The 18,238-nt window shown below is 48.0% G+C and overlaps 1 protein-coding gene across 3 annotated transcripts; it reads left to right on the plus strand.

Annotated features, from left to right (window-relative positions):
• Positions 1–857: 857 nt before the first annotated feature.
• FUS (FUS RNA binding protein) lies at positions 858–10,939 on the plus strand. Of its 3 annotated transcripts, none has more exons than XM_043914816.1 (15): positions 858–979; positions 2,524–2,548; positions 2,636–2,790; positions 3,529–3,670; positions 3,868–4,052; positions 4,273–4,480; positions 6,100–6,134; positions 7,655–7,687; positions 8,265–8,368; positions 8,830–8,959; positions 9,208–9,309; positions 9,444–9,567; positions 10,089–10,189; positions 10,301–10,448; positions 10,736–10,939. In XM_043914816.1, exons 1-15 carry the CDS (start codon positions 967–969, stop codon positions 10,773–10,775), a joined length of 1,545 nt encoding a protein of 514 aa, XP_043770751.1. In that variant the 5' UTR covers positions 858–966; the 3' UTR covers positions 10,776–10,939. The 3 variants fall into 3 exon arrangements, with proteins under 3 accessions (XP_043770751.1, XP_043770750.1, XP_043770752.1); XM_043914815.1 differs by having other exon boundaries at positions 859–979; positions 3,526–3,670; XM_043914817.1 differs by having other exon boundaries at positions 859–979; positions 3,526–3,670; positions 3,868–4,031.
• Positions 10,940–18,238: the final 7,299 nt, after the last annotated feature.

Raw genomic sequence — 18,238 nt, forward strand, 5'->3', positions numbered from 1 at the left:
GGGAAAGCATTTATGTGCATTTTGAAACCACTTCAGCTCTATACAAATATCAGTTATTACTGGATCTCCACATTGGTTTCTTGATAGAGTTTCAGGAAAATATCTGTGAAAGGGTGGGAGATACCTGATCTAATCTCAACTCTCTTTGAGATCCGGAGGGTTTGGACTTTCCCGTCCAACTGCTATTCAGGGGCCAAGCCTTGAGGACGCTGGGTTGGCGATCAGTGCTTGATCAGACTAGGACTGAAGGGTCCGGGCTAAACTCCCTGCTTTATTTCTTTCATGTCAAAAGTCACAATCTACAAACCCTGATAAGGACTCAGGAGATGTAAGCCAGAAAGACGATGAGTGAAAACCGAGACTCAGAGAGAGGGTGTGTGTGTGTTGTCTTGGGAGGAACATCAGAGCCAGAGAGGGAGGATGTGCCGGAGGGAGTTCGCGTCTGAAAGAGTGGAAGGGGAACGGAACGCAGGAACTCCACACCCCGAGTGAAAGTGAGGCCCAGTGAAAGGGGTCAGCCTGAGGAATTTCGGTTCCCGCCCTACGACTCCCGGCTTTGACTACAGTTCCGCCCGCAGAAGCCCTGGGCCCCTTGCCCCGCCCCCAGGGGTTAATCGGATCGTACCATTATGCCATCATAGGGGCGGAGGTGAAACGTGGGCTAGTCTTGCAAAGCAAATAGTTCTTTGTCAGAAAAAACAGGATTATCTATATGATCTGAACGGTTCTTAGTTAATACATTTCCTTTCTGCCTGCTAGGATCCTCTATACTCCCTGAAGCATGCCAGGAGTCCGTCCATGATTCCCCCTTTCCTTTACGTAGTTGGTACATTCCCCCGGGAGACGTAGGCGGGGAGGCGTACATAAACCTCGACGCAGGAGGCGGGGCTGCTCAGTCCTCGAGGCGTCGGTGCTCTGTAGTGTTGGAACCTTGTTGCTTGTCGGCCTGTGCGCGCGTGCGCGGACATGGCCTCAAACGGTATGTAAGGGCGCGAGGCGGTCGTGGCGCGCCGGCCTCAGACCTCATTCCCTCCCAGTCCGGCTTTTGTTTTTCTGTGGGACCCGAGCGGCTATCGAGTGCAGGATCTTTTCCTCGCACCAGTGGCTGGAAGCAGCGGAGAGGGGTGGAAGGGGGAGGCCGATGTCGCCATTTTGTTTTGCTCCTCTGGCTCCTCGCGTGGGGCGGGAGGTCGTCCCTTCGCTGCCCCCTTCCTTGAGGTGAGGATTGGGAGGGACGCGGCTTATTGATTGGGAATGGGAGGCACGGATGGAAATGCTCGGTCGCCGTACCCGCTTCTCCCCCACGTCCCCAGCCGCGCGCTCGGGCCCGCTTTGTCGCAGTGCTGCATCCGGGCACTCGGAGGAGCGCGCACGCGCTCTGGTAGCCCCTCCCCCCTTTCTGGCGGCGCGAACCGCCCCCCCCTCCGGTCTCATTTCGGCCCTGCTTTTTGTCGCGAGACCCTCGACTGGAGGCTCCGCGGCGCGCGTCCGGTGTGGGCCGCGCCCCCGGGGTCCCTCGGGAAGGGGCGGGACCGCCTCGTTCCCGCCTCGCTTGCCACGCGGCCGGGGGCGGAGGCTCGGGGTCGGGGCCGCGCGCCCGCTTAACGGCTGTGGGTGGGGGGCTGGGGAGTGATCCAACGGTCTTGAGGACCGGGACCGAGGCCTTTCCCGCCTAAATTTCCTCTTACCGAGGTGGGAACTGAAAAGAACGGCCGCCTGAGGCCACACCCTCTCTCGGTGCTCTGGCTCTTTCCTGCGGGGGAAGCGCCTCGTTTCCTGTATCGAGAAGATGAGCCGATCAGGCCCGTGCGTCTTCCATGTGGCGTTTTAAAAAAGCACTTTGGCTTCTTTGGATTCGCCTAGTCTTCCCGCAGCCCCGAGTTAGGCAAGGGGGATAGGAAAACGCACTCCTTTGGGAGCCGCAGGGCTGGGGGCTTGAGTACCAGCCAACGTGCTGATCAGAGTGCTCTCTTCCCTTGGTTAGCTGGCTTTGCACCAAAAGCTCCCATTTCCAGGCTCCAAGATGGGGCAAAGGGTGAAGCGTGGCCTTTTGTGAGATACTCTTGTTCTTTGGATTGAGAAAGCGGAGGCTCCTTTCGGAACAACTCTGCCTCTGGCTTGAATTAAAAACCTGTCTTGCTGAAACAGCTGTGTGATTTCAGCCTAACTCTTGGCGATGTGTTCCTCCTCGAGGGGGCGTGAGAAAGAAATGTGTAAATCTTTGCAGTTCCTGACATCGATTGAAGTTGCGGACAGTTGCTGCTGTCCGTTAGCACTCTTGCTTTTTCAACTACTTAAGGCTGCTTTCTTGGTTTTGTGGAAATGCGCTTCCTCTTTGTGTTTTTTATTGTAAGAAAACTTGACTGGGGTCTCACTGACTGCCCTTTGCCAGTAGAGTTTCATGAGGGGATTTATGCCTCCTTTGTTGATTTTCTTATCTGAGGATAGGAAGCTTAAGTCATTTCGCTCTAGGCTATTCTGAGGAATGGCTGAAGGTAATATAATCGTGTTTTTCTTTTGCAGACTATACCCAACAAGCAACCCAAAGGTGAGTGTCCCTTCTGGGCTTCCAGAGTTTGTAGAGGGAGAGGGTGGCTAAGGTTTCTTTTCCTGAGAGCATTGTTTTTTTCTCCAGCTACGGGGCCTACCCATCTCAGCCTGGGCAGGGCTACTCCCAGCAGAGCAGTCAGCCCTACGGGCAGCAGAGTTACGGTGGCTACGGCCAGTCTGCGGACACTTCGGGCTATGGCCAGAGCAGCTACGGTAGTTCTTATGGACAGACCCAGAACAGTGAGTCTTAGTGGGTCACCCCACCTCTTCAGCTCTTTGTGAATGTTGCTTTTCTTAAACCTAAACAGTGCTGAAAAGTTCCCCTTACCAGTCTTGGACCCTTAAAGCTCTTTGATGTTTTGAGTCCTTTTCGTTTTAAAGACTTAATTAGTTTGTAATCTTGTTTCCTTTTATTTTCTGTGACTTTTTACTTTTCTGTTTATGCTGTTATTTTCCCAATTTCTCCTAAGCATGAAAGTGAAATAAAGGCGGGAGGAATATTCTCTAGAGGCAGAAATGCTTTAGGTTTTTAAAGAGGGAAAATGACTTGCTTGAAGATGTTTGAAGTCAGATGGCATCACATGATACACCAGGAGGTGGAATTTTGCCCTGAGATCCCTGAAGTGTAAATAGTAACGCGTTGTCTTTATTTGTTGTGCACATGGTTGGGGAGGTTAAAGTGCTGTTAGTAAACAGAGATCTCTTGGGCCGTGACTAGTGGTGGTCCTGGAGGCTGGCTTTGGGGGTGTGTGGGATGGGATTAGAACTCAGAACTTGAGTAGAAGTTGAAACACAGCTTTCAGGTAGAAAGGTAATCTCTTTAGCTATGAGTTGCAAGATTGCCAAGCATCTTATAAGATGTTGACTTATCACGTATGGGAAGCATTAAGTGGTATACAGTGGTGTTCTCAATGCATTTGCTGCCTGTTGTCTTTCCTCATAGCTTTTGTGACTTCACTTTTCCTTTCCTTGTAGCAGGCTACAGCACGCAGTCAGCTCCCCAGGGATATGGCTCAGCTGGTGGCTATGGCAGTAGCCAGAGTTCTCAGTCGTCTTACGGGCAACAGTCCTCGTACCCTGGCTATGGCCAGCAGCCAGCTCCTAGCAGCACCTCAGGAAGGTAAGGAGTGGGTGTGGAGAGGACTGAAAAGATTAGGGGTGAATCTTAAGGAATGATAATGTGATCAGCAGTGGGAGTAACTATGAGGGGTAATGGGGCAGAGGTGGTCTCTGCTGGGGACAGAGAACGGGATGTACCAGAAGTGAAGTCCTGGACACACTGGCATTGTGACTCTTGTCTTTTTTCTTTTCCCCTAGTTACGGTGGCAGTTCTCAAAGCAGCGGTTATGGGCAGCCCCAGAGTGGAGGCTATGGCCAGCAGTCTGGCTATGGTGGACAGCAGCAAAGCTATGGACAGCAGCAAAGCTATAACCCCCCTCAGGGCTACGGACAGCAGAACCAGTACAACAGTGGCAGTGGAGGTGGTGGAGGGGGTGGCGGAGGTTAGAGGTTTTCTTCTGCTCTGTCTCATGCCTGCTTTTCGCAAGAAATTGTATTCTCTTAGGCCCTTACCCTGAAAGGGTTCTTAAAAACCTTGCATTTTTGTGTCCTAGCTTTATCAGTATTTGTAGTGACACTTATTCCCTGGCACTCCTGAACTGTTTTATGCCACCTCACAGTCTGTTTTGTCCTGTATAAAGGCATGCTTTTCTTTCCTGACAGGTGGCTATGGCCAAGATCAGTCCTCCATGAGCGGTGGTGGCGGCGGCGGCGGTGGTTATGGCAATCAGGACCAGAGTGGTGGCTACGGGGGAGGCCAGCAGGACCGTGGGGGCCGTGGCCGGGGCGGTGGCGGTGGTTACAACCGCAGCAGTGGTGGCTATGAACCCAGAGGTCGTGGAGGTGGCCGTGGAGGCAGAGGCGGCATGGGGTAGGTGTCTTGTGAGCCAGGGAGTACCATCAGTGGGAAGGGTGGAGGGTTGCATGAGTCTCCCTTGAAGCCTAGTCCTGTAGTGCATGGTTAGTCTGATTCTGGGAATTTGTGAGGACTTTGATTTGGGATCTTGACTGTTTCTTTTTCGTACATCCATCCCCATTTTATTTTTGTGAGAACTTTGAAGCCTGAACTTCTACCCACACCTCTGTACAGAGATTTGAGTACTGACAACTTCCATCTGTAAAGAAAAAGGAGAAATGTAGGGGTATATGTGGATTGGAGTCATTGATATCCTAGACAAGAAACATGGAAGTAAAGGCTTCTTTCTCTGCAAGGGAAACCGATGATCCCACTCCTGGTGATAGGGAAACTTATTACTTGTATTCCCATGTGTCCTCTAAAGGAGTTGTCAATGGTTAACCTGACTTGAGCTTCCAGGAATTGGCTACTTTCTCTTCCTGTATTCTATAGCCACTTGAATCCACGAGCTTGACTTGTACTAATCTGACGGACTGTAATGATTTCTTGTGTGACTTGGTTCTTGGGGCTCTCTGAAGTGTGCAGACCTTTTGGACAAAGTACAGTACACTTGACAGTGGTCTCCCCCCACTTGCTCCACTGTCCCCCTTCCTCCGGTTACTTGTCCAGCTGGACCTTCTTTCCTCCCCTTCCTGCTGAAGCAAAACCTTAGATTTGATGTTAGAGCATTTGTCTGTTGGTAAATAACCATTGGAGGGACCCTTCTCTGTCTCTCTCGAGAAGGGGAGGAATGTCAGTGTGTTACTCCTTTTGGGGAAAAAGTAAGTTTTATAAAAAGAGTTTGTGTATGGTAAGTATTCAGAGGGGGGGTGGGGGCAGTGCCAAAAACCTTACAGAAATAAGGAAAACTCTGTTGTGTGCGTGTGTTTAATGCAAAACTTTGAAAAAAGAAAAGCAACTGTTATGTGACTGTTAACTTGCTCTGCATTTTATGTGCCACAGGTATGAAAGGTGACATTGCAAAATACTCCGCTCTTCTCGCAGTGTAGAAGGGGTGACCCCGGGGGTGGGGAGAGATCAAAACCAGCTCAGTAGTTAGGGTAGGGCTTAGCTAAGTTTTGTCTCGCTTTAAGGGGAAATTGCCTTTGGTTTTGACTTTTTATGGAATGGGGTTGGGTCTGCTTGCTGCTTTCAAAGCAAAAAAAATCACAAAAATGTGTTCAGGGCTACCCCAGCCTGGTGTGAAATGTCTTCTGGGTAAATTGGGGGTAGGGTTTTTTAAACCAACTACTGGGTTGTCAACTGCTTGCGACAAGAGGAAAAAACATCTGCTACATCGGAAGAACGACCAAGGAAAATGGGTCTTTTTTTTTTTTTTTCCTAGAGGAAATAGATATATAACCTTTTAAGCAAAATCCTTAACAGTTGTGTCTGAGAAATTGCACACGTGTGTGTGACATGCTCACAGGTCAGACAAGGGGTGGTCAGGAAGGGGAATGTATTTTAGTAGCCACTTGCATTATCATTTTCCCAAAACACCTACCTATGTTTGGGGAATGTTGAACAAAACCAAAAACCGCCCTTTTGTAGCCGTTGGAAGCTTCATGTCCTTTCTTCTAACTTGTCTTCTCCAGCGGAAGTGACCGTGGTGGCTTCAATAAATTTGGTGGTAAGTGAACAGAGTTTCCAAAATTCCCAACTCCCAGCAATGCTTTGTCTGATTGTTCATTTGCAGTTGTCTTAGCGTGTTTTAAGTGTCAAAAGTTTTGGAGTGTCCATAACCACCTCCAGAAAGGGGTGGGGTGGAATGCCACCTGCTGCCAGATGTGTGCTAACCTGGAGGCAGGCAGGGAGTAAGACTCAGCAGTCGTCTGGTACCAAATTGGTTTGACCCAGGTTAATAAGAGGTGTTTAGGAGGCCTCTTGACAGGAGTTTCACCACACCCGGCACTTAGTGACCACCGTTATGAGAAAATGGAGAGTGTGTGCTGGAACACGTGATGCCAACTTGGCTTTAGGATCGATCCTTTGATCAGTGTGTCCGAGGCTTTGTGTGTGTGTGTGTGTGAGTGTGTTTAACAATCTCCAAACGTTTTAATTCTGGACGAGGGATGAAGTATTGCCCTGCCCTGAGGATGGTGAAGTTGGTTTATATTTATGTATTAAATACTGAATGGTGTCAATGCAATCCTACATACACGTATTTAAACTCAACTCAGATGGGCTAAATAGCAACTAGTTCTGGGCAGGAAGGTGTGAACTGCTTCCAAGAAAGGTTGGGAGCATGTGTGGCTCTCATGGGAAATTCTCAGGTCTTAATAACAGCACAAACTGAATTCATGGAAAAATGGCAAATTTGAGAAGTCTCCCAGTAAGCTGGAACTTTTCTGGTCTGGTTAACTAACAAAAGGTTTCTTGATTTGTCTCAACATGTAAAGCCAAAGGCTTGGGTTCATGATTTAGGTGTCATTGAGTGTGGGTACAACATTTATATATGGTGAATTCAGATAAACTTTGGGCAAAGATGGTCTCTGGAAAAAAAGAAAATAGAGGCTGCATTATGGAAATGAGATTTCTGGTCTGTTCCCTGGACATGCTTAAAACATACAATAGCTATTACGTATGATTTTTATTTTCATGTGGTTTTTGGGGAAACAACATGGTTTTAAGACTGGTTTCGAAAGATGACATTAAAAATTGTTCCACAAAGGATAAGTGTCTTTGGTGCTAAAGTTTGGAGAAACTGTATGGATGCATATCACATTGCTGGTGATGAGCCCATTTCTCTCTGGGGCGAGAGAAGAGGGCCAAGCTATGAGTTGGTTTGTTAACTTCAATGGGTCTCCCTCCTAGCCCTCCCAGTCTGTGCTGAGGACATTTCCCAGCCTGAGCTGGGGGAGGCAGCATTTTCTGAAGTGTGGAGTTGTCCCTGTGGGGACTCAAGTTACATGCAGACCTTAAGTAAAGGGGCCTGTGTCTTTCCCAGACCTGCCTAGGGTTTTCTCTGGGCAGGCAACCCAGAACCAGGGTTTGGAGTGAGGCTGGCTGTGAGCACTTACCTGATGTTTTGCAAAAGTTTGAATTTGGTGTTAATTTTTTTCCTGGTCTTTCTCAGCCTCTTAACTAACGGCTCCTCTTTCCTTGTTTTTTTGTTTTTGTTTCTTTTTTTTTTTTTCTATGTCACTTAAGGCCCTCGGGACCAAGGATCACGTCATGACTCTGGTAAGTCCACAGTGGCAGGAAAGAAAGGCTAAAGTGGTAGCAGGACTTTTTCTTGGATATTGTTCAAACTTAAGGGAATCTGAAGAAGAGCGGGGCTAGAGAAGGAAGATGTGGGGAAGAGAGTTCAGGTGTAGCTGTGTTTGACAGTGTATTTAACAAAAAAGACACAGGGAAGCACTTAGTGTGCTGCTCGTTTTGATTATGTTTGTATGCTGCATCTTAGTGTAAAATTCGTTTCTTGGGGGGTCTTCAACTGAAAGTTGACAAACACTGGTGTGGTCTTAGGCAATTAACTCCTGAGCCCTGGTTTCTTTTATGAATATCAACATGTTTCAAGGGGTAGTTGTAAAACCTAATTTTAATTTGTGAAGCAGCTAGCATACAGGCACTCAGATAATGAAGTAGAGTTGGAGATCTGTCGGACCTACACCACCAGTACTTTATCTTAATTGGTTTAGAAATCTTTTTTCTTTGAAAGCTAACTGTCAAGTATTCAAGTTCAGGTTATTAAGTGTCACTGACTTGTTTTATCTTTGGTTGTTTCCTCTCCACTTTTGCTGCTGTGTTTGGCAAGCAGAACAGGATAATTCAGACAACAACACCATCTTCGTGCAAGGGCTGGGCGAGAATGTTACAATTGAGTCTGTAGCTGATTACTTCAAGCAGATTGGTATCATTAAGGTACTTACGGGAACTTGTCTTGCGTCCACTGCAAGGGCACGGGTTTGATTCCTCATTGGGGAACTAAGATCCCACATGCTGCACTGTGTGTCCCCCCATCCCCAAAGGAAAGGTACTTCTGAAGCAGAGTGGGTGCTTTTTATCGGTGCTGCAGGCTTTGGGATTTCATACCTTAGTGGAAATAGAAGTCTTAATGGTTGCCTGCTTCATTTGTTGAGGAAAAAGCATTAACTGTTGCCATTCCAAAGGGAATCACATTTTAACACAAAGAGGCACAATTGGTTAAAAAAGTGATTAAGACTTTTGAATTTGTAGTCTGTAATCTTTATCATTTAATATTGAAGGGAGAAGCAGTTAACAATCAATGGCTTTCTTTCAAGTTATGTGTGAAATAGGAAGGTATGGTTTTGATAGTGCTGTATTCTCTTAAGACTGATGTGATCTCATGTTGCTTTCTTCAGACAAATAAGAAAACAGGACAGCCCATGATTAATCTGTACACAGACAGGGAAACAGGCAAACTGAAGGGAGAGGCCACGGTATCATTTGATGACCCACCTTCCGCCAAAGCAGCTATTGACTGGTTTGATGGTAAGTCTGAGGAGGCTGGGGGAGAAGGCAGCTAGCTTGGGGAAACAGGCTGCATTTTGAGGATTTCTTTGAGTCTTCGAAGACTTAACAGCACTACACTGTTGGTGTAGTCTTATATTTGCTTACGTTTCATGAGAGTGTAAACATTCGTAAGAAGGCAGTCTTCTCTTGATTGTACCAGGTATACTTTTGGACCCACAGGCCATAGGTCTTAATAAGTCTCTTTTATACCTCCTCTATTTCTTTAGGTAAAGAATTCTCTGGGAATCCTATCAAGGTCTCATTTGCTACTCGGCGAGCAGACTTCAATCGGGGTGGTGGCAATGGTCGTGGAGGCCGAGGGCGAGGAGGTGAGGAGCTATTTCTACTGCTATAAAGAAGTGATGGGGAGAGAAGGGGGGAGGAGGATGGTATGGGCTTGTTTGGGAAGGACAGGTTGGCCACACTTGGAAGGGGAGCAGACCTGTTCTTGGCTCTGTTCTAGGACCCATGGGCCGTGGAGGCTATGGAGGAGGTGGCAGCGGCGGCGGTGGCCGAGGAGGATTCCCCAGTGGCGGCGGCGGTGGCGGAGGACAGCAGCGAGCAGGGGATTGGAAGTGTCCTAATCCGTGAGTGGAACGGCTTCATTTTTTTCTCCACCCTCTAGTACGTGTGCCCTTTGATGTTAAAGTATGTGCCAAGTTGCTTCAGTCCTGTCTGACTGTCTGCAACCCCATGGACTGTAGATTGCCAGGCTCCTCTGTCCATGGGGGTTCTCTAGGCAAGAATGCTGGAGTGGCTTGCCATTCCCTTCCCCAGGGATCAAACCCAAACTACTTCTGTCTCTTGCATTAGCAGGCAGGTTCTTTACCACTAGCACCACCTTGATGTTAACGACAAGAGTTTGTAGTTTCTGACTAATGTCAAAGCTACGCTAACAGGGACAGGCTTGGCCAGGAGTCATCTAGACTGGGCTCAGTAACCTTCAGTCTTTGTCTCTGCTCCTGAGAAACAGGCCTCTTCGCTTTTCCGAGGCCTCATTCTCCTCACGTATCCCTAGGGTCACTGGAATCTTCATAATTCTAGGTCTTGGCCATTTCCACACCTCCTCTCCACCCCCCCAACACATTAATTGTCTTATTTTCCTCAGTACCTGTGAGAACATGAACTTCTCTTGGAGGAATGAATGTAACCAGTGTAAGGCCCCTAAACCAGATGGCCCAGGAGGGGGACCAGGAGGTTCTCATATGGGTAAGGAAGAGGCAGAGCTGGTGCTGGGATCTGCAGGGAGGCTAGACAAGGGGAGGGAGGAGGAGTCTGGGGGATGTGATAGAGGGCTGAATCATGTTTCTTGTTTTCTAGGGGGTAACTACGGAGATGATCGTCGTGGTGGCAGAGGAGGCTATGATCGGGGCGGCTACCGAGGCCGAGGAGGGGACCGTGGGGGCTTCCGAGGGGGCCGGGGTGGTGGGGACAGAGGTGGTTTCGGCCCTGGCAAGATGGACTCCAGGTAAGTAAGACTAAATTGAAAGGGAACTAGAGCGGTTGACCAGATTCCATGGGATTGCAGGGTTTGGGGAATGTGGTTTCATTTTGAGGGCGGGATTGGAAAGCTGAGACTAATAGGAAATGAGGGAAGGAAAATTATCTGGGGGAGCTAGTCTGTGGATGCCCACATGCACTCTGTGCCTAGGGAGACGAGCTGTCTCTTGGGGTGGGTAGCAGGGCAGATTGGGTTTTGGGGGTGGGTGGGTAGAGAGGTTGGAACCCAGACCTCATGGATGCTCTTTCTTGCAGGGGTGAGCACAGACAGGATCGCAGGGAGAGGCCGTACTAGCCTGGCTCCTGAGGCCTTGGAGCAGCTTTCTTCCTGTACCCAGTGTTACTACCCTCATTATTTTGTAACCTTCCACCTCCTGATCACCCACGGGTTTTTTGTGTTGGACTATGTAACTGTAACCATACCTCTGGTTCCCATTAAAAACCATCATTTTAGTTAAATTTTCTTCCTTTTCCCCCTCTTCACTCTCCTGGAGCGTGGATGTCCAGGTCAAGAACGTGGGGAGTTTTTCCTCTATTCAGATCAACCAACCTAACCTGCCTTGTGGGAACTGGAATAATTTGTTCCCGCTCAGCAGGAACTAGAATAAAGTGTTTGATACTTGGTTCAGGGGAGCAAAGGTCAAGTGTATCCTTGAAAGTACTACTTGAGATTAAACTTCCTCTGTCACAGTAAAAATTGGATGAATGAAAGGGGTAAATGAAAAAGATCGTGTGTTGCCCCCGGTTTTTGTCCAGCCATGTGGAAATTTTTCTTCTACCCTGATGTGCTGAATTTTGTGGGCTTATTTGTAGCAGTTTTGTTCCTTTCAAGGAGTTCTGGCACTTTTCTAAGGGTGGGGCTCAAACAAATTAAACTTCCAGGGGACTATTCAAGCTTGATTGACCCTGATTAGATCATGTAGTTAACCAGTTGGGTTTTTTTTTCCAGGAAGGGGAGAAGCTGAGCACCTAACGAATGGCAGATATGCTGTGGCCTTGCTCAGAAGTTTTCATAGGTGGAGAACGAAGTGCCTGGGTTCTGTGGCTCTCACAGTCAGGAAATGGTCAATGCCAGGATGCAGTCCCTGTCATCTTCCAACTTGATTTTCATTTCTTGGCATTTCTTTCTGAAACAAATTCGTATCCTAAACATTTATTTGCTTAGGCCTGACTTAAGAGGATGCTGGATTTTAGGGAAAAACACTTGGGAATGAGATAAGATGGTAAAAGGGAAAGGTTAGCTGGAAAAGTAAGGTAAGGCAATTCTTTTGATATTTCAGTGAGTGGGCTCCCTCCCCACAACACTAGTTTTCCTGAAGGTGGGGCTCTGGGTATTGTCTGCTGAGACAGTGGTGTAATTAGGTCACATTCACATCTGCCAGTACTCAAAAGTCTTTGGTGTTTTGAGAAAGGGAAGGGGTTGGGCCGATGAGTTGCCATCTCAATAGTGCCCCTTAACCTGACATACCTTTCCTGACCCCAGAAAACTACCCTTTCAACTCAAAACTTGAATTTAGGAAACTTGCCCATTCTTGCCAAGCAGTTGAATTTTGGTTACATAGAACTTAAAATCATAACCAACAGTAAACAGTGGTGTTTGTTAGAAGCACAGCTCATCAGAGTGCCTGGGACCCCTTGTGGGAAGTGCTTTTCTTTTTCTGAAATTGTTCCGTTTAAGAGTTGATTAAAAAAAAAAAAAAAAGAGTTGATACATCCTCAAACCTCTGGTGATTGGAGACGGAGGCTGTGGCTTTGTCCAAAGGAATAGCTACCCTCCCTGCTGAGGGGAGGTGTTCTGTCAAGAGGAGGTGGAGAATGGCTGAGGTTCTCCAGGCAGTGCTTTTATTTGGCTTGTGGAACTTGGTACTTATCAGAAGCCCTCAGATTTAGAGCCAAGGAAATGGCAGTGGTGGTTCTGCCCTCTTCTGCTTTTGATCTATCTTAAAATGATGTTTGGTTTGAATGGCACAAACCACGTCTGAGAGGTTTATGGGTGCTTCACCTGGAAGGGTTCTGGTGTTAGGGTTAGATTGTGGTTCCTTTATCCCTGCTGTTAGGGGTCTCACCCAGGCTCTGGGAGTAAGTGGGATTATTAGCATTTAGTTCTTGTCCTAAAAAGGCTTCAGTGATTGGCCTCACCCTTCAGTAAGAAAATAAGGTACTGGGACGACTATGGTGGTCCAGTGGTTAAGGACTGCATTCCCGGTGCAAGGGGCTTGAGTTTGATCCCTGGTCAGGAACTAAGATCCACATGTGACAACGAAGGTCCTATGTGCCACAACTACGACCTGACGTGGTCAAATAAAAAAGAGTCCCAAGTGTCTAGTGGGTAGATTAGTTTGGGGGACTTTCAGGAGGCTGGGTAGAGGTGGGTGAAGACAAGCAACTGAGGGAATGTTTTGGTGGTTGATTCCGGGGCCAGTTCATCCTTTCATCCTTTGTTGAAAAAATAGACCCTGAGGGGTTTGGACTTTGGATCCTCTGCTCTTTGCTGTATTCCCCTGTAAGCAGCACCTGGCTAGTGATAGCCAGTCATGTTTATCTGATGAGGATTGTAGGCTGGTCTTTTGAGTTCTAAAGAATAGATTATTAACTGAGTTACTAAAAATGTCCTGCAGTCTTGAAGCACTAGGCATCTGGCGTTTTTGAATTGGGACAGGCTAACTTAGGAAGAAGAAAGGGGAGAATGTTATGGGTGGGTGGGGAGAAGTGTGCTGGAGGTCTGATTGCCACCGCCTGATTTCTCAATCTTTTTCACCTTTGCCCCACATCACGCACTGGATTTCAGTAGCTAATAGTGCAGAGGTTAGGTCATTGAATCAATCATCCATCGGTTTAATAAACATTTTTTAAGTGAATTTATCTGGCTGCACCATGAGTTGTGCAGGATTTTAGTTCCCTGACCTGTAATCGAACATGTGCCTCCTGCAGTGGAAGCATGGAGTCTTAACCACTGGACTGCCCGGGAGTTCCCTACCAGGGGTTTCCTACCAGGTCTTAGCTGCCTGTAGTCTCAGGCTCAGTGTAGGTCCATCGCAGCCATTCCACTCCAGCCTTTCTAGAACTCATACTTCTCCTACCTTTGGGCCCTCAAAACTTTGACTCTCCATCTTTAACTTTTTGTGTTGTTAATCATTTTAGACAACAGGTTTCCACAAAAATCTCGTTCACCTCCCCCGTGCAGTGATCTTCGAGCTGCTGGGTATATAAGCTGAGGAAGTAGTGTCAGGTGGAACTCCCATCAGGTTTGACTTCTGGGCTTGTAGAAGTTGTTTGGCTCCTAATCCTTATGGTGTTGGCTGTTAGAGTTTTAGGAGACCATTGAATCTAAAATTGCTTCTTTTTTTTTTTTTTTTTAAATTGGCTTCTATATATATTTTTTTAAATATTGAAGTGTAGCTTCAATTTTAGGTGCACGTATCCATTCTCCCGTAAACTTCCCTCTTATCCAGGCTGGGGCATCACTGAGCAGAGTTCCCTTTACTATACATAGGTCGGTCCTTGTTGGTTAAAAACTTAACACTCTAGAGGCAGGAACAGAAGTGTCATGAGATTGGGTCTGGGAACAGTGCTCTGGATGGATTGTGTTCTTTGCTGGATTGTGGTCTTAACCTTAAATCGGGGTAATGGTGCTAGTGAGGAGGGTTCTTTGAACAGGAAGGACGATTGAGAGCCACCAACATGGAGATTGGAAACAGAGGAGGAGCTGGGACTATGGGGTCTGATTGGAGATTCCTGTGTGTAGCGGGGAGCCAGGCTCAGGTGGTTCTGGATGGAGACTGCCAAGTGGGGAGAAGAGGGAAGGGGAGCAGGGAGCCAGGCTGTCCAGACCGCGCCCTGCTGCCGTGCCATGGGGGGGGGGGGGGGGGGCGCGGTAGTATTGCATCCGTGCTGCTTCCCTGTAGTTGTTCCCGCAGGGTCCTTGGGGCTCTGCAGTGCAGCCCGCTCAGCGTTAAGAACTTGTCTTAGAGTTAGCCTGGTGGCTATTTTTTAAAAAATTAATTTAATTGGAGGATTATTACAATATTGTAATGGTTTTTGCCATACATCAGCAATGGGTATTTTGTTTTGTTTCCCCGAATTAGAAGGGGAGTGGCCCCATCCTGTGTGCTCTCTGCCTGAATGAAAGTGAAAAGTGTTAGTCTGTCAGTCCTGTCAGACTCTGACTCCATGGGGTGTAACCCACCAGGCTCCTCTGTCCGTGGACTTCTCCAGGCAAGATTGGAATGGGTGTATGTATGCTTAGTTGTTCAGTCATGTCTCGACTCTTGGCGACCCCATGGACTGTAGCCCGCCAGGCTCCTCTGCCCATGGCTATTCTCCAGGCAAGAATACCGGAGTGGGTAGCTGTTCCGTCCTCCAGGTCATCTTCCCAACCCAGGAATTGAACCGGGGTCTCCAGTGCAGGTGGATTTTTTTTATCAGCTGAGCTACCAGGGAAGCCCACTGGAGTGGGTAGCCATTCTCCAGGGGATCTTCCCGACCCAGGTATCAAACCCAGGTCTCCCACATTGCAGGCAGATTTTTTGCTGTCTGAGCCACCAGCAAGCCAAATCCCTACATGGGGAGGAAAAAAGTGACCGTGTAGTTGCTCAGTAGTTTGTGACTCTGCAACCCCATGGACTGTAGCCAGCTAGGCTCCTCTGTCCATTGGGATTCTCCAGCCAAGAATTGTGGAGTGGGTTGCCGTTTCCTTATCCAGGGAATCTTCCTGACCGAGGGATCAAACCCGGGTCTCCTCTGTTGCAAACAGATTCTTTACCATCGGAGCCACGAGGAAGGCTTGCTTCTGCAAACCTTGGCAGTCTGACCAAGGTGGCAAAGCAAAATCCTCTCTGGCTATGTGTGTCTTAAGTTGGATATGCACCTGAATCACTTGGCAGTGGGTTCTGATTCAGCTTGTAGGCCCCCGTGGGGCACAAGTTCTCTAGCAATGTTGATGGTGCTGTTTGAGCAGCACACCCTTAGAGCCAGACTCTGAAGTTCTGCAGGGACTCATCTGCTCATCCCACCCTCCTCCCCACCTTCTCTGTGAAGGGGAACTTGATTTTGTATAAAACTTCTCTGTGGACAGTTTGAGCCAGGACCCAAGAAAAAGGTCACTCAGGGAAGGCTGGGCCCTGCAAATGGGTTTTTCTAGTTAGCACAGGCCCAGCGAACATAGACTATTTGTTCCGTTTGCTCTTTTTTCAGTCTTGTGATGCTTAGAGGTTGGGCAGAAAATGTCCATTTTTTCAGGTGCTTGTTGAAGCCATGAACTAGGAACAAAAGTATCCTGGAGATCCCTGTTGACACTAATGGGTACTCTTTGTGGGCCAGTTGCTGCTAGGTGATGAATTATGTCCTGTTAGCCTTACTTTATAGCTGGAGATGCTGAGGTACAAACTGACCTTAAGTTTCATAACTGGTGAGTGAGGTGGACCAGAGATTTGAATATTGTTTGGCTGTAGAAGTGTCCTTAACTAGTATGCTGTGGCTGGTAGAACTCTGAGCCTCACCCTGCTCTCCGTCCCCACCCCAATAAAAAGGAAAAATAAAGCCCCCAAGAAATCTTTCAACTTAGGGGAGCCATTTCTTAGAACCTTGTCTTGCCTCAGGCCTGCACTGGATTTTGTAGCTGCTCTGAGCATCTGCTGTGCAGGGAAGTGTTAGCTATGGCTCCATCTCTGAAACATTAAGTTTCTATGAAGTCTTTAAAAAAAAACTACCTATTAGTTACTAGACATACACAGTAACAGCTGTTTATTATTTTTCAAATTCAAAGCAAGACACAGGTTGAAAAGATGTCTTTTGGGGGAAGCTGACTGTAACGGGGGAGTCCAGTGTAGAAATATGACTGGTTCGCTTTACCACAGGGACACTAGGTGGGAGCGCCACTGGAGCCCAGAGGAAGGCCGCCTGTGGGCACGCTAGGACCGGGGGCTGGTTTCAAGGTGTCCAGGTCTAAGGGACCAGCGTGTGCTAGGTAGGGCATGGAGTGTGAGGAAGCAGTGTTGGGATTCGGGGGTGTGTGACAAAGGAGAGCTTGGATGGGGTCACTCAGGGTCAGGCTGGAGGGCGGGCTCGGGTGTCCTAGTGTTAGGAGGGAGTCCATTTCCATCATCAGTTTTGATCACTCAGGCCCTTGACGGTGTTTGACTAGAAGCAGGGAGGTCAGGAGGCCTGTTGTGGGTAAGACATGAAGGAATAAACCAGATGGGGGCAGTGAAGTTGAAAAGGAAGGTGTTTGGATGTAAGCTGGAAGAATGACTACATCTGGGCCTTACGGAACGTGGTAGGGTTTCTTGTTTTCTGGTTAGGCTGCGGCTGTTGGCATATGTCAGGGTACAGGCATAGTAAAAGGAAGACAACTTCCGGTTTGGGAAATGGTAAGGTCCTTGTAGAACATAAGTGAACACACGTCTCAGGTTGAATAAAGCTTGGTTTATAGATTTAAGAAGACTTGGCAGAAATGGGCTGAGGTGGAATGGGGAGCACCTGCATTCATTTTATGGGGTGGCTAGCGACAGAAGATGAGTCCATGGGGTCCTGAGTGTTGGGACTGAGGGGGACACTGGGGGAAGCTCGGCTTTCCTCTTGGAGTCCTAAATAGCATTAGGAGCAATCTCACGTGACTGCATAGCCTTGACAGTGGTCATTAGCTTAGCTTCTTGGTAGCGTCCTCCTATAGCAAACCACTTGTTTTCTCCTGTTGCTGTAGTGATTCGGCAATCAGAGTAGGGAAACAGACTGTGTTTCACAGACTGTGTGTGTGTGTGTGTGGTGGGGGTGGGGTGGGCTTGGAGAATAAACACTGCATTTACTAGTTCTTGTGTCTAGGGAGGGTATTCCAAGTGAAGCCTTCATATGGCTTTGTTCATTCTGCACTGGTGTATCATTGTGAATGGCACACCCTGGACTGTCATACCTGGATCCCCAAGTCTGATGATCTGACTCCTGTGTATGGACTATCTGACTTTGGTGTCTGCCTGTTGCTTTGCATCCACCCCTCCAAGCCAGAAAGAATTGGGGTGCAAAGTGTACCCAGGATGTGGTCTTAGGATGCTGGTTCCGTAACAGCCTCTGGAAAGACTCCTTAAGGTGCTGTTTTCTAGAAGTAAATACTATTTTCTTTTGCTGACACAATTCCATCAAGAGAAGAAACAGCTGCTGGAAGTCATTTCCTGAAGTTTTGCTTTTGTGTTTGGCTTGTTTTCTGGGCAAAGTGTAACCTATAATCCCTTTTGGCATGGGGTGGGAGGGAGCAGCCAAGCCCACTGGTGTCTATGCCTGAAGGAACCCTAGGAATACTTGCTTTGTGTTCTGTTTAGACGATACTCATCATTTCTCCTGAAAATGGCTCTAATTTTGCAGTTTTTTCCCTATGAAAAATGAAAGAGAAGCTTTGTAGACCAGTCTGTTTCTAAATGCATCTGTCAGATCTTGTTCAGTCCCTAGTTGTGTCTGACTCTTGGTGACCCCATGGACTTCAGGATGCCAGACTTCCTTGTCAAATCCAGCCCCCCACAATTCCAGGCCCTTTGTTCATACCTATTTTAATTTTTAGACCTTGGCCACAAGGTTGACTCACAGTTCACACGTCTCAAGGGCAGACCCTTTAGGGTGGCATCGAAGGAGCCACCAAATGGTGAGTGAGGGACTATTCCATGTGACTGAGGCGGGAAGGGTGAAGTGTTTGGGGAGCTTGCTGTCCTGCGCTTGGATATGTAGCTCAGGCCCACATGTGCTTCCAGGCTGCAAGTAGGAAAACACACCACA

The sequence above is a fragment of the Cervus elaphus genome, chromosome 10 (genome assembly GCF_910594005.1).
Source record: "Cervus elaphus chromosome 10, mCerEla1.1, whole genome shotgun sequence".
Taxonomy (NCBI): domain Eukaryota; kingdom Metazoa; phylum Chordata; class Mammalia; order Artiodactyla; family Cervidae; genus Cervus; species Cervus elaphus.

Coding starts and splice junctions, on each gene's coding strand:
- FUS (XM_043914815.1), top strand. Junction 4,053..4,272: donor TGGTGGAGGGGGTGGCGGAG/GTTAGAGGTTTT, acceptor CTTTCCTGACAG/GTGGCTATGGCCAAGATCAG. Junction 6,135..7,654: donor TGGCTTCAATAAATTTGGTG/GTAAGTGAACAG, acceptor ATGTCACTTAAG/GCCCTCGGGACCAAGGATCA.